Source organism: Erpetoichthys calabaricus, chromosome 16 (assembly GCF_900747795.2).
Source record: "Erpetoichthys calabaricus chromosome 16, fErpCal1.3, whole genome shotgun sequence".
NCBI lineage: Eukaryota > Metazoa > Chordata > Cladistia > Polypteriformes > Polypteridae > Erpetoichthys > Erpetoichthys calabaricus.
The window spans coordinates 90,765,720-90,779,724 of record NC_041409.2 but is presented as its reverse complement, the minus strand read 5'-3'; the positions used below and the strand labels follow the sequence as shown (position 1 = coordinate 90,779,724).

Below are 14,005 nucleotides of genomic sequence, written 5' to 3'. Positions count from 1 at the left end.
TTCACACTAAAATAATCAAACAGCTGAAACTGCTTTCAAGATTAACAGGTAGCAGAGAGCAAAAATTAACAAACAGCCGTCTAGACTAAAAGTCAGTGCAGCACATTTAGAAGAGCCTAACTGAATAAACATAGAACTGTCTGACCAAAAAAAGACAGAGAACACGAGTTTTCATTTGAAGTCTGAACATGAGAGCAAGTGCCACATAGTTACATGATGAGCATTCAGTAAAAGTTTCATAACAAGACTTATAGTGAGAAGAAATCAGAAGATCATGTTTTACATGACGCAAAAAATGATGTCATGTGGCAGCCATGTGTAGTTCCCAAGAAAAAATAAAAAAATTGCAACCTTACATTTCAAAAAACAGGGCTGGAATTAGGGGTAATTATTTCTAGCTTGTGGTTAGCACTGCCACCTCACATCTCCAGAACCGTTATTAAATTGAATTTGTGTGTTATTTGCAAACATGTGAAGGTCAGTTTATTTGGACACTCCAAATTGGCCTGTTACAAGTTGAGAGTGTGAGGGGTGTGAGTGCGCCCTGAGATGGACTGGTGCCCCATTCAGTTTTGGATGTGACTGATAAACGCTCTGGCTAAAATGAACCTGCAGTAGATTAAGCAGGTTTAAAATGGATGGATGGATGACAGTTGAGGATTATGATCAAAAGAAAGTCACGCCTTCACAAAAAGACATATTTTAGAGCATGTTGCATTATAAAGTGAAACACAAAGAAACAAGTAGGTGTAGCCCACTTATAATAAATATCAGAATAGAGGGAAAGAAGCACCATAAATAAAATGCTAACAGGCTATTCTGCTCTTTTCACTTCATTGATATTTTCATATCCTATTAAAATTGCTGCTTTATATTCCAGCACTTTACCCTGACAGATTCTTTCTGACTTTTCATTGCGTCTCACACAGCCACTGCTGCAGTAGGTGGGTGACAAGTGTTCACGTATTGCTTTCATTTCCTGTCTCATTAGTTGAACATGTGCATGTTCACGATAAAAGACCAATATTTCACAACATTACTTGTATTTTGTTATTAATATAAAGAATATTGACTTGTCACATAAGACAAAACAAAGACATCCACATTCTCTGGAAACTACAGTAAATAACGGAATGATGCAAAACAATGAAGTAGGACCTACTGAATACAAGACAGAGAGTGTGAAAGAAAAAGGGCTATTAAACATTTGTAACGAAAATTTTATACATTACTTGCATAAATATTTTATACAATACACACTATATCAAATACAATTTCTGCTAATTGTACACATTGTTTAACATAGCTGCCAACCTGGGAAAAACACACTTGGATATACAGTACAAGAGGATGTTATAATAATTCTGCAGTGCAGAAAAAAGTAGCACTGACACAATTGTGCCAGTAAGGAACCAAACAGAAAGTGTGGGTGGCAGAAAACCAAGTGGGAAACAAGTATGGACCACATGATAAGCAGTTTATCACCAAACCACTGGAAACTTATTTCCTAACACTTAGACAAATTTACCTTACAGTACCATGTAACAGATTTGCTGTTATATGTTACTGTTTTAGGGCCTTGAAGTATTTTCCAATATGTAGAACTTCTCAAAGTTATAACTCCTATCATCTCCCTCTAATTTCTTAGGGTCCAAATGGATGCTACAAATGCTAAGCCAACCTTTGCCTCTTACACAGCCACAACATTCCTTACCAACCCTAGTAAGAACATTCTTCTTCTGCCTTCTGCTACTCCCATTAGGGGTTGTCACGGTGGATCATCTTTTCCAAATCCTCCTGTCCTCTGCATCCTGCTCTGTTAAACCCACCACTGCATGTCCTCTCACACCACATCAATAAACTTTCTCTTTTCCTCTTACCTGGCAGCTCCATCCTTAGCACCCTTTTCCCAATATATCCAGCATCTCTCCACTGTACATGTCTAAACCAATGCAATCTCACCTCTCTGACTTTGTGTCCAAATCCATCCAACCTGAGCTGACCCTCTAATGTATTAATTACTAATCCTGTCCATACTCGTTACATCTTTAACTCTGCCACCTTCACCTCTGTCCCTTTCACTCTTGCTGGTACCCATCTGTCACAAATCACTCCTGACACTGTTCTCTACCCACCCTACCTTGCCCGCACTCTCTTTTTCACCTCTCTTCCACACCCCCTGTAACTCTGTGCTGTTGATCCCAGGAATTTCAACTCATCCACCTTCAGCAACTCTACTCCTTGCATCCTCATCACTGCTATGACTTCCCTCTCATTTACACATATGTACTCTGTCTTGTTTCTACTGACCCTCATTCCTTTCCACTCTAGAGCATATCTCCACCTCTCCAGGGTTTCTTCGACCTGCTCCCTACTCTTGCAACAGATCACAATGTCATCAGCAAACATAATAGTCCACGGGGACTTCTGGATAATCTCGTCTGCCAACCTGTCCATCACCATTGCAAATAAGAAAGGGTCCAGAGCCGATCTCTGATGTAATCCCACCTCCACCTTAAATGCATCTGTCACTCCTACTGCAGACCTTATCAGTGTCACACTTCCCTCGTACATATCCTGTACCACTCTTACATACTTCTCTGCCGCTCCCAACTTCCTCACACAATACCACAACTCCTCTCTAGGTACCCTTTCATATACTTTCTCCAGGTCCACAAAGACACAATGCAACTCCTTCTGGCCTTCTCTTTAAATGCCATCAACACCCTCTGAGCAAACATTGCATCTGTGGTTTTCTTTCCTGCCATGAAAGCATACTGCTGCTCGCTAATCATCACTTCCCTTCTTATCCTAGCTTCCACTATTCTTTACCATAACTTCATGCTGTGGCTCATCAATTTTACCCATCTGTAGTTATTATGGCTCTTCACATCTCTTTTATTCTTAAAAATCTGTACTAGTACACCTCTTCTCCTCTCCTCGGACATCCTCCCACTTTCCAAGACTGCATTAAACAATCTGATTATAAACTCCACTGCCATTTCTCCTAAACACCTCCTATCTTTCACAGGTACAGTATGTCATCTGAACCAATGGCCTTTCCATTCTTCATCCCCTCCATAGCTGTCCTTACTTCATCCTCGCTACTCCGTGGCACTTCCTGATTCACTATCTCCACATCATCAAACGTTCTCTCTCTCTCATTCTCTTCATTCATCAGCCTCTCAAAGTACACTTTCCATCTGCTCAACACTCTTCTCACTTGTGAGTACGTTGCCATCTTTACCCTTTATCATTCTAACCTGCTGCACATCTTTTCCAGCTTTGTCCCTCTGCCTAGCCAATCTGTACAGGTCCTTTTCTACGTACTTAAGTGTCAGACCTCTCATACAGCTCATCATACACCTTTTCTTTAGCCTTTGCCACCTTTCTCTTAATCCTACGCCTTATTTCCTTGTACTCTTTCTGCATCTCTCTGACTTTCCTACTTCTTCTTCACCAACCTCTTCTTCTGTATACTCTCCTGTACTTCCCCCCCCATTCCACCACCAGGTTTCCTTTTCCTTCTTCCTCTGTCGAGATGTTACTCCAAGCACCCTTCTTGCTGACACCCTTACTACTTCTGGTGTAGTTGCCCAGCTGTCTGGTAACTCTCCATTGCCACCCAATGCCTGTCTTACCTCTTCCCTGAACTCAACCTTGCAGGCTTCCTTTCTCAACTCCCAACATTTGATTCTTGGCTCTGCCCTCACTCTCCTCCCTCTTAAAATAAACACTCTCCTCCCTCTTAAAATAAGTATTCACCACAGCCATGCTCATCCTTTACGCAAAATCCATGATCATCTGACCTTCTGCATTCCTCTCCTTGACATAATACAACCTCAAAATATCCACAATCTGTCCCCTTCACCAATGTGTCCATTGGAATCTGTACCAATCACCACTCTCTCTCCCTTGGGTACACTCTCCACAAATCTTCCTTCTCATCCATCGCACACCCAACTTGCAGGGCATATGCACTAACAACACGCATCATCACACCTTCAATTTCCAGCTTCATAATCATCACTCTGCCTGTCACTCTTTTCACCTCCAAAACACTCTTGACATACTTTTCCATCAGGATAACCCCTACCCTGTTTCTCCTCACATCAACCATGACAGAACAATTTGAACACACCTCTGATCCACCTGGCCTTACTTCCCTTCCATTTAGTCTCTTGCCTGCACAATACATCAGCTTCCTTCTCTCCATCAAATCAAGTAACTCTTTCACCTTACCAGTCATACTGCCAACATTCAAAGTTCCTACCGTCATTTCCACTCTCTTTACCCACCTTCTCTCCTTCTGCCTCTGGACATGACTCCCCCTCTTTTTCTCCTTCTTCTGCCAGCAGTTACCCAATTTCCACCAGCAACCTCTTGGCTAACAGCAGTGGTGGCGGCCGTTGTTAACCCGGGCCTCAACCAATCCAGTATGGAAATCTCTATTGTTGTCTAAATATTGATCTGGTAAAATTTTACACCGGATGCCCTTCCTCATGTAACCCTCCCCATTTATCCGCATTTGGGACCAGCATGAAGAAACACACTGGTTTGTGCATCCCTTGTGGCTGGGTTCAATCCCAGTAAGAACATAATTTATTAAAAACTGGTGCAAGCTTTCCCTTAAAAGAGAAAAATCCCACATGTAACTACATATTCTGGATGGCACCCACACAGCAAAAAGCTGCCCCAGTATGTCACGCCACTAACTTCACACTTATCATCTCCTTCATTTGTAGCACATCTATGATCCATGGTCCATAATTATGAATAATTATATTGACATCAGTTTTCACCTGACAGAAGTAAACATGATATGGGGTAATGATGTATTGCCAAATGCACATGTCAAGTCCTTTTATTAGTGACTTCTTTCCTTGCTGAAAAGTACACGGGAATTTCAAAACACTTTCAGATACAGTAATTATTTTTATTCTTAGCGATTCTTAGTGGAATTTTTTGTACAGGTTGTGTCAAAGACACAAAACCTTTCTGTACATCCATTCTGCAATGGGACTGAGCTACCTTACATTTCTGCCTCCTGTTATTGTCATCAGCATTGCTGACTGTGTAAAGGGTTAAATATAGTGTATTTACACACTTTATAATTTTCTACAATTTACTTAGTATTTTTAGGTTGTAACATTGTTTTCTACATTACATTTAGTACTTTTATGTCTTGCGTACTAATACATACAAAATGTGATTTCATCTATTATTTATTAAATGCTGTGGAGAGGGGTTTAATACTGTAACATTTTCTGACACCCATGTAAAACTCTGCTACCATCCTTTCCTGGATTTATCTCTAATGCTTGTTAAAATGGTAGTAATTTTTTCAAATAAATGTTACACTTTCAATTGTGGCCCTTCATGATTTTGCTACAGATTACTTTATCTTCATGAAAAATATGTGCAGGGAGCACAGAGAAAGACAATTTTAACACTAGAATCTCTGAAGCCTAAGAAAAAACTTATAATTCCAGGCCACCTTAAATTCCTTCACACCTCCACATCAGCATCTTTTGTTTTGCAAACATGTCGATCAGCGCAAGCAGCCTGCTCTGCCATCCCCCACTGACGCAGCTTTAGTCGTACACAAAGTTCTCCCAGCTCAAGTCTGTTTATCTGGGTGTGAGGTGTCTTGAATTTTATAGGGTAAATAATATATCGTTATTTGGGATGCATACATTTCATGTGTGTTCTGTGTCTTCAGTGATCTGTGTAAATATAGGATGACAGGAAATGCGAGGCAAGAAATGCTGAACACATAACTACAAGAGAAACTTTTTTCATGTTTACTAATAACTGTCTAAATGCTGACGTGAAGTGTATAATGTGTGAAGACCAAATATCAAATAAACACTTTCACAAAAGACACAGATATAACAAAACAGGTGTGAATTTAACCAAAATAAAAGTGTTTATTTGATATTTGGTCTTCAGGCTTCACACATTATACATTATATTGTGCTACTTCCTACAATTTTCAAAGTGTAAACAACAGAAAATATGGCTAAATTTTGAACCAGTTAAATACTGTAATTTATTAAAATAAGGATTTCAACACTTTCAATGATTTCAACACTACAGCAGTGGGGAATAGCTTAGCTTTACTGAATGTAAACAGGGTTTTGAAACTGAATAAATGTACTTTTGAACAATCAATAGTTACAAACAAAGCTTGGGGTTTACACATAGAATTAGTGATATAATGAACCCATGTGTTAGATTTCTTGGGAAGGAAATTCAGGGCTAAGAAATTATCTTCAATCTTAATGTACTGGAAGTTCTTACTGTGTGTTTTTGCTTTTTTATTATTATTTACCTTTAGTTAGGTTTTCAAGGTTGGCATCGTCTACATCTTTCTCTTCAAACCTAAACAACATATAAAGACATACACAAAATCAGAAAAAAATACTAATAAAATCACAGGTGAAATTACCCTTTCAACCTGCTTAGCTAAAGGCATATCTGTTTTACTCAGAAGCTACAGTCATTTTTCTCCTGTGATGTCACTGAATCATTTAAACACAGATGCTCACGCCTTAGCTCTTTTAAAATGCATGAGATTAAGAAAATTCTAAACAAACAATTTAAAATTATGTTAACAATTTACTTTTTAATATTAGCTTTATTATTTAGGATGAATTAATCATTACAAGGACCAGTGGATAATGTTACTTTCACACAGATACAGCATTGTGTGTTTAAATTTTACGCCGAGTTGTTCATAAATATCTACAGTACTGTGCAAAAGTTTTAGGCAGGTGTGAAAAAATGCTGCAAACAAAGAATGCTTTCAGAAATATAAATAATGATTGTTTATTGTTATCAATTTACAAAATGCAAAGTGAGCGAACAAAAGAAAAATCTAAATCAAATCAATATTTGGTGTTACTACCTTTTGCCTTCAAACCAGCATCAATTCTTATAGGTACACTTGCACAAAATCAGGGTTTTTTTTTAGGATTCTAGTCAGGTGTCTGATCAACCAATTATACCAGACAGGTGCTAATGATCATCAATGTCACACGTAGGTTGAAACACAGTCATTAACTGAAACAGAAACAGCTGTGTAAGAGGCTTAAAACTGGGTGAGGAACAGCCAAACTCTACTACCAAGGTGAGGTTGTGGAAGACAGTTTCATGTCACGGCAAGATTGAGCACAGCAACAAGACACAAGGTAGTTCTACTGCATCAGCAAGGTCTCTCCCAGACAAAGATTTCACAGCAGACTGGGGTTTCAAGATGTGCTGTTCAAGCTCTTTTGAAGAAGCACAAAGAAACGGGCAACGCTGAGGATCGTGGACGCAGTGGTCGGCCAAGGAAACTTCGTGCAGCAGATGAAAGACACATCAAGCGTATTACCCTTCGAAATCGGAAGATGTCCAGCAGTGCCATCAGCTCAGAACTGGCAGAAACCAGTGGGACCCAGGTACACCCATCTACTGTCCGGAGAAGTCTGGCCAGAAGTGGTCTTCATGGAAGAGTTGCAGCCAAAAAGCCATTCCTCCGACGTGGAAACAAGGCCAAGCGACTCAAGTATGCACGAAAACATAGGAACTGGGGTGCAGAAAAATGGCAGCAGGTGCTCTGGACTGATGAGTCAAAATTTGAAATATTTGTCTATAGCAGAAGGCAGTTTGTTTGTCGAAGGGCTGGAGAGCGGTACAATAATGAGTGTCTGCAGGCAACAGTGAAGCATGGTGGAGGTTCCTTGAACGTTTGGGGCTGCATTTCTGCAAATGGAGTTGGAGATTTGGTCAGGATTAATGGTGTTCTCAATGCTGAGAAATACAGGCAGATACTTATCCATCATGCAATACCATCAGGGAGGTGTATGATTGGACCCAAATTTATTCTGCAGCAGGACAACGACCCCAAACATACACCCAAAGTCATTAAGAACTATCTTCAGCATAAAGAAGAACAAGAAGTCCTGGAAGTGATGGTATGGCCCCCACAGAGCCCTGATCTCAACATCATCGAGTGTGTCTGGGATTACATGATGAGACAGAAGGATGTGAGGAAACCTACATCCACAGAAGATCTGTGGTTAGTTCTCCAAGATGTTTGGAACAACCTACCAGCCGAGTTCCTTCAAAAACTGTGTGAAAGTGTACCTAAAAAATTGATGCTGTTTTGAAGGCAAAGGGTGGTCACACCAAATATTGATTTGATTTAGATTTCTCTTTTGTTCATTCACTGCATTTTGTTGATTGATGAAAATAAATGATTAACACTTCCATTTTTGAAAGCATCCTTTGTTTACAGCATTTCTTCACACCTGCCTAAAACTTTTGCGCAGTACTGTATGTCAGGGGTCTCCAACACATTGCTGGTAGCTCGCAACCCCTTTCCAAGTAGCTCGCCAAAGGGTTAATGAATCCTACATAAATTCGAAAACTTGATTAGTCAGAGGTGGGCGATCTTTCCAAAAAATCATATCACAAGCCACAATCTGAATTGCAATCTATCTTTTCAATGTGGCATATTCTTAAGAGAATATCTGGACTCAAACTCATCAAGACCCAAGTAACACTTTATTTTAAATATCAAACAAAGTTCAATTCAATTGTTCTCTTGTTTGCTAGCTAAGTGGAGTTAAGGAACACGCCCTGAAGCTGGCAAGTGAGTGAGGAGTGCCCCTGCGTTTCTCGGATTTGTGCTTATAAATCGGTACTGCAAGCGAACTATGATACATAGCGAAATGAGACAAGTCGCAAAATCAACCAGAATGTTCAAGCAAATTATTGAAAAAACACCGATCTAAACCCGTTAAGTAGTTCACTCGTGAAAAGCGGACAGACATATAGATAGAGAGACATTTGTTTTATACATATTAGTAAACCTTCAAAATAATGTGCAGTTAAAGTCTCAACAGCATTCTCAGCATTTGGAGAGCATCTCTGGAGCTTAGTAGAGCCTGATAACTATAAGAATCTTCACCAAGCAGGTCTGAAAATGTCTGCTTTGTTTGGGTCTCCATACCTCTGTTAGTCGGCCTTTTCTGACATGAATGTTATGAAAGCAAAGTTCAGAACAAGACTGACAGATGAACATTTAAATTACTCCATCAGAGTGAACCTAAGTGGCTCTACTCCACCATACACCTGCCTCTCTTGTTGACTCCATGCAGTGCCAGTCATCTGACTAACTAAAAAACACATAACACATGCAACTGGACATGTGAATAAAGTGAAACAGTGACATGGAACAAAATGACAAATGAATAAGTCATATCTGTGTATTTGTATTTGCATTGTTTTGACAGCATTAATGTTTTAATTCAATAGTGTGAGATACATTAGGAAATGCATACAGACATACAAAATGCACTTGCACGTGAACTAATTATTTTTGTGATGTTTTAATGCAAAATGTGAGTTGTGGACATTTTGTAAATGTTCAGGCAAAACAAGCTTATTCAGTTTGTTTGGGTTGAAATAAGCTATGAGAATAAACATTAGAAAACATGTGTAGCTCTCGGCCATTTTAATTTTTTAAAAGTAGCTCTCAGGGGAAAAAAGGTTGGAGACCCCTGCTCTATCTTATGTTGATGGCTGATTCTAAACTGTTCCTATGTGAGTATGGCTGCATGATGATGATGGACTTTCACCCTTTGGTTTCTACCTTGCACTCGATACTACTGAAACAGACTAAGTTTCAAAATGTTACTTGTGTACAAGATCACTGTGTGAAGGCATTGTGGCCCACTTTAGCAAGTGATATGCCACTTTGTAAAGGATTCAAGGTTTTTATTTTCACATTGGGAGGTAGCACTTTAATTGCTTTTTGGGAGAATTGTTTTCACAGAAACAAAGGATGCACACAATATAAGTAGTGAACGAGTACTGGAGGGAGGCTGAATACGTGTGAAATGTCAAGAGGCTACAGCAAGGTATGCCTACATAGAACTTCATGTGCATGGATTCATCGTAGTGCTTGCTGTATGGCAAATTCCAGTTTTGCTTTTTGGAACTTTCAGATTGTTTTTTTCTAATATTTTAGATTTTCAGATGGTTGAATATGCAAATACAGAGTCCACTGTATCTTCATTTTATACTCATATTTCAAAGTATTTAGCTTATATTAGGATAAGAATATTACTTAATGTAAACTCAATAAGAATCATTTTTGAACTGTAACACAAGACCTTTTTCAAACATAAACATCCAGAGACAAACTAGAAAACAACACAATGCTGAGCGTCAAGCATAAGATCTTTTATATAAAAAACAACTTGCTAGAATGTTCTGGTTAAACAGAGATTGGGGAGAAAGTGCAATTAGGGCAACTGAACTATCTGTTAGATTAATTTTCACTTCGCTCGCCAACCACACCCCCCCACCAGCACTACATGCCGTTGTGAAGAGGGGGATTGAACGTACCCTAAGGAGATGCAGTCGCTCCTCCAAAACCCCTCTTAAACAGTGATACACTGGGAAACAAATACAGTTTATTTTTTTACCTCCTCTTTGCTTGATCAGCTGCTGGCTTGCTGCTGCTGCCGTGCTGCGTGATCTGCATCTCGTGTGGCACTTTGAAAGTTTAAAAACCTGTGCAGCAGCTGTCCTTTTGTCTCACTGCCTTGTCCCCCAGGCATCCTCAAACACCATTCGATCTCTTTTTGCTGTTACGTTATTTCACCGAGTAATATTTTCAGATTGTTTGCGCTAATGCGATCTTTACTATCATTTTTTTGAGACTTTCGAATTTTCCTATTTCGATTATCTTTAACCTGCTTTGCATGTGTATCGCGCCAATGTTTTTGAATTCTTTACGATGTTCTGCTTTTGTCTTTTTCCGGCCTGGGTGTGGTTAAATCTCTTGGCACAAAGAGAGCACAGGAAGTGTGTCTGCCAAATGCATTCCAACAACTGAGAGGTTAGATAAAAGTGGTCTTGTTTTAAAATGGTTGTAAGTAGGGCGTGACTTGTAAAAGTCACCATCTCACAGGACTTGCTTCCAAAGGTTGTAAGTATGACGTGACTTGACCTTCTCGCGGGACGTGAAACTGTCTCTCTTCAAAAGATCATGTCTCGTCGCAGGAAAAAAAGCCTCTTCTTGTCCCAAGATTTTTTTTTATAATAGAGAGAAATATTTCAATAAGATAATAAAAAATAGCAGCCAACACTCCCTGTTGGTGGTGATCTGTCTGTCACAATGTTATAACTGCACTGCCATAAACAAATAAATAAATGACATGACACAAGAGCTGGCAATTCAGTTGGCTCACAGCATAGGCAAAGCATATGGAATTTTTAAAAACCAAACCTGTTACAAAAAGAAGCTGGCAAAAAGGGCTCAGGGATGGAAAATAACCTTGAATGTAGCAAAAGTCAAAACTAGGAGATTAAGAGAAGCATGCATCAAATACCATAAAAAAGTAGCAAAATTTATTGTCAAAAAATGTCATTAAAACTAAAAGATCAGTATAACAGGCAAACACATTGGAAACTACTAACAACAGTTTTCGGTTGTCTATGAGCAGGTGGTACCAGCTTTGAAAATGTGGCCTTGCAACCAGTACTAATGTCCAAGCAACACCTACTGAAAATGGTGGCACACATGCATAAACAAATGTGTTTGTGGTAAAAATAAATACATTATGGTAATTAACACTAGAGATAATAACAGAAGGAGATTTTCCAAAATGTCAAAATAACATTTAAACAAAATTGATATAAAACAAAAACTGTTTTGTGTGTTAATGTAATCTTTGGTAATATTGTTTGTCTTTTTTTTTGATTCAGTATCTATATACCCTATACTGTTCTCTGATGTTCCTTATATCTTGTGAGTGGAACCCGCAGTGGAAGGATGACTTTTCCACCTCACTCTGTGCTGTCTGTACAACATGGCCAGAGAGAGCTTAAACAACTCAGCACATCCAGAAAAAAACGGCAAGGGTGAACTTTCTTGATGGCTTTTACTGGACATACCTTGTTATAAACTGAAATATATGCAATAGAAACATACAGGTATTTACAGTGTAGAAACAAAGACAATAAAGAATGATTTACAAAGCAATACATAGCAGACAGTATACATTAAACAATAAAGCTTTAAAAGATACTTACAAGGCGAGTGATTTCCATGGTTGGATCGAGACAAAGAGAAGTGTGTAAACAGAGGTTCAAATTGCTGCATACCATAACTAGCCAGACACAGGGGTTTATATAACTGAAAGATACGTTTCGGATGTGACAAAAACAAGAGATAAAGGGGTGCCTACGTGAGACACATGGGGTGTACTTTATTTAAATATTTATTATGGCACTTATTTGCTTTACGTGGGTTTCATAGACATTTATAACACCTCTGTGAGTATGGGACATGACTGACAGGTGTGTTAATAAATTACAAGACAAAGGGGGAGCACAGTTCAACAAATAACAGTAATAGTTAACAGCATGTGGGGCAAAACAACGACCCTTAGGTCACTGCTAAGGAACAAACCTCAGCCTATATTTTCAGGCTGGGAAGTGACTCCCTTAGCAGTTCATTGATAGCCTAATGTTCAAAGAGTGTTGTTGTTGCTAGTAATGGCTTTCTGTAGTTTTGAATTTACTGCTTCTATTCTGAACTTTGATTATTGTAGGAAGGACTTGGATAGCATACAGGGTGGGCAGATTTGTGGCAGATGAAATTTAATGTCAGTAAATTTAAAGGATTACACATAGAAAGTAAAAATGTTAGGTTTGAATACACAATGTGTGGTCAGAAAATTGAGAGTACACCTTATGAGAAGGATTTAGGAGTCATAGTGGACTCTAAGCTATCGACTTCCCGACAGTGTTCAGAAGCCATTAAGAATGTCAGGTTATATAGCACCTTGATGTGTGGAGTACAAGTCAACCTTTATAATGCACTGGTGAGGCCTCATCTGGAGTACTGTGTGCAATTTTGGTCTCCAGGCTACAAAAAAGACATAGCAGAGCTAGAAAAGGTCCAAAGAAGAGCGACTAGGCTGATTACAGGACTACAGGAGTTGAATTATGATGGAAAGATTAAAGGAGCTGAGCCTTTACAGTTTAAACAAAAGAAGATTAAGAGGTGACATGATTGAAGTGTTTAAAATTATGAAGGGAATTAGTCCAGTGGATCGTGACTGTTATTTTAAAATGAGTTCATTAAGAACACGGGGGCACAGTTGGAAACTTGTTAAGGGTAAATTTCACACAAACATTAGAAAGTTTTTCTTTACACAAAGAACGATAGACACTTGGAATAAGCTACCAAGTAGTGTGGTAGGCAGTAAGACTTTAGGGACTTTCAAAACTCGACTTGATGTTTTTTTTGGAAGAAATAAGTGGATAGGACTGGAGAGCTTTGTTGGGCAGAATGGCCTGTTCTCATCTACAGTGTTCTAATGTATCTAATTTCAAATATTGTTTCAACCCCTAACAGGTGCAGTTGAGAGGAGAAGAAGAAGAAGAAGAAGAAGAAGAAGAAGAAGAAGAAGAAGAAGAAGAAGAAGAAGAAGAAGAAGAAGAAGAAGAAGAAGAAGAAGAAGAAGAAGAAGAAGAAGAAGAAGAAGAAGAAGAAGTTGACTGTTTCTCAAGCTAAAGGTTTTTTTTTAATGGTTTCCTATTCCCTTGAGAGGTACACTAAGAAATCTTCAGAATTTCAAGTATTTTGAAGCCAAATCCCCTTTTAAGACTGTATGCGTAGGCCGTAGCAGGCTAGCAGATTGTGGGATAAGGCTGCCTGAGGTGAGTCCTATTTCTGAGTCTTTTTCGAGGCCTTGCACCATTTTGCTATTTTTTTGTGCACTCAATCTTAACAAGCAACAGAAAAGAAACTCATCCATGACCCTGTTTCTCTTTTGTTGTAGTAGAAGCTCAAGTTTTAATAATATTAGTGTACTGCCTTAATGTGCTTTAAGAGCTGTTAAAAAATCAGCATTGCCATAAATGTCAAACTATGTGCTATTTTTCTCTAATGTTCCAGTGTTTTTGTCTTCTGTTGTCTGTTCTAAGGTGGGTGAAA

At 38.9% G+C, this 14,005-nt stretch overlaps 1 protein-coding gene across 1 annotated transcript in view; it reads right to left on the bottom strand.

The window, feature by feature from the left end:
• Positions 1-14,005, bottom strand: part of LOC114666973 (coiled-coil domain-containing protein 9) — a 155,029-nt gene that overhangs the window by 68,501 nt on the left and 72,523 nt on the right. Inside the window, exon 7 of the mRNA XM_028822030.2 lies at positions 6,335-6,384. Within this exon, the coding sequence (XP_028677863.2) occupies positions 6,335-6,384 (50 nt within the window). The remainder of the gene's footprint in view (positions 1-6,334; positions 6,385-14,005) is intronic.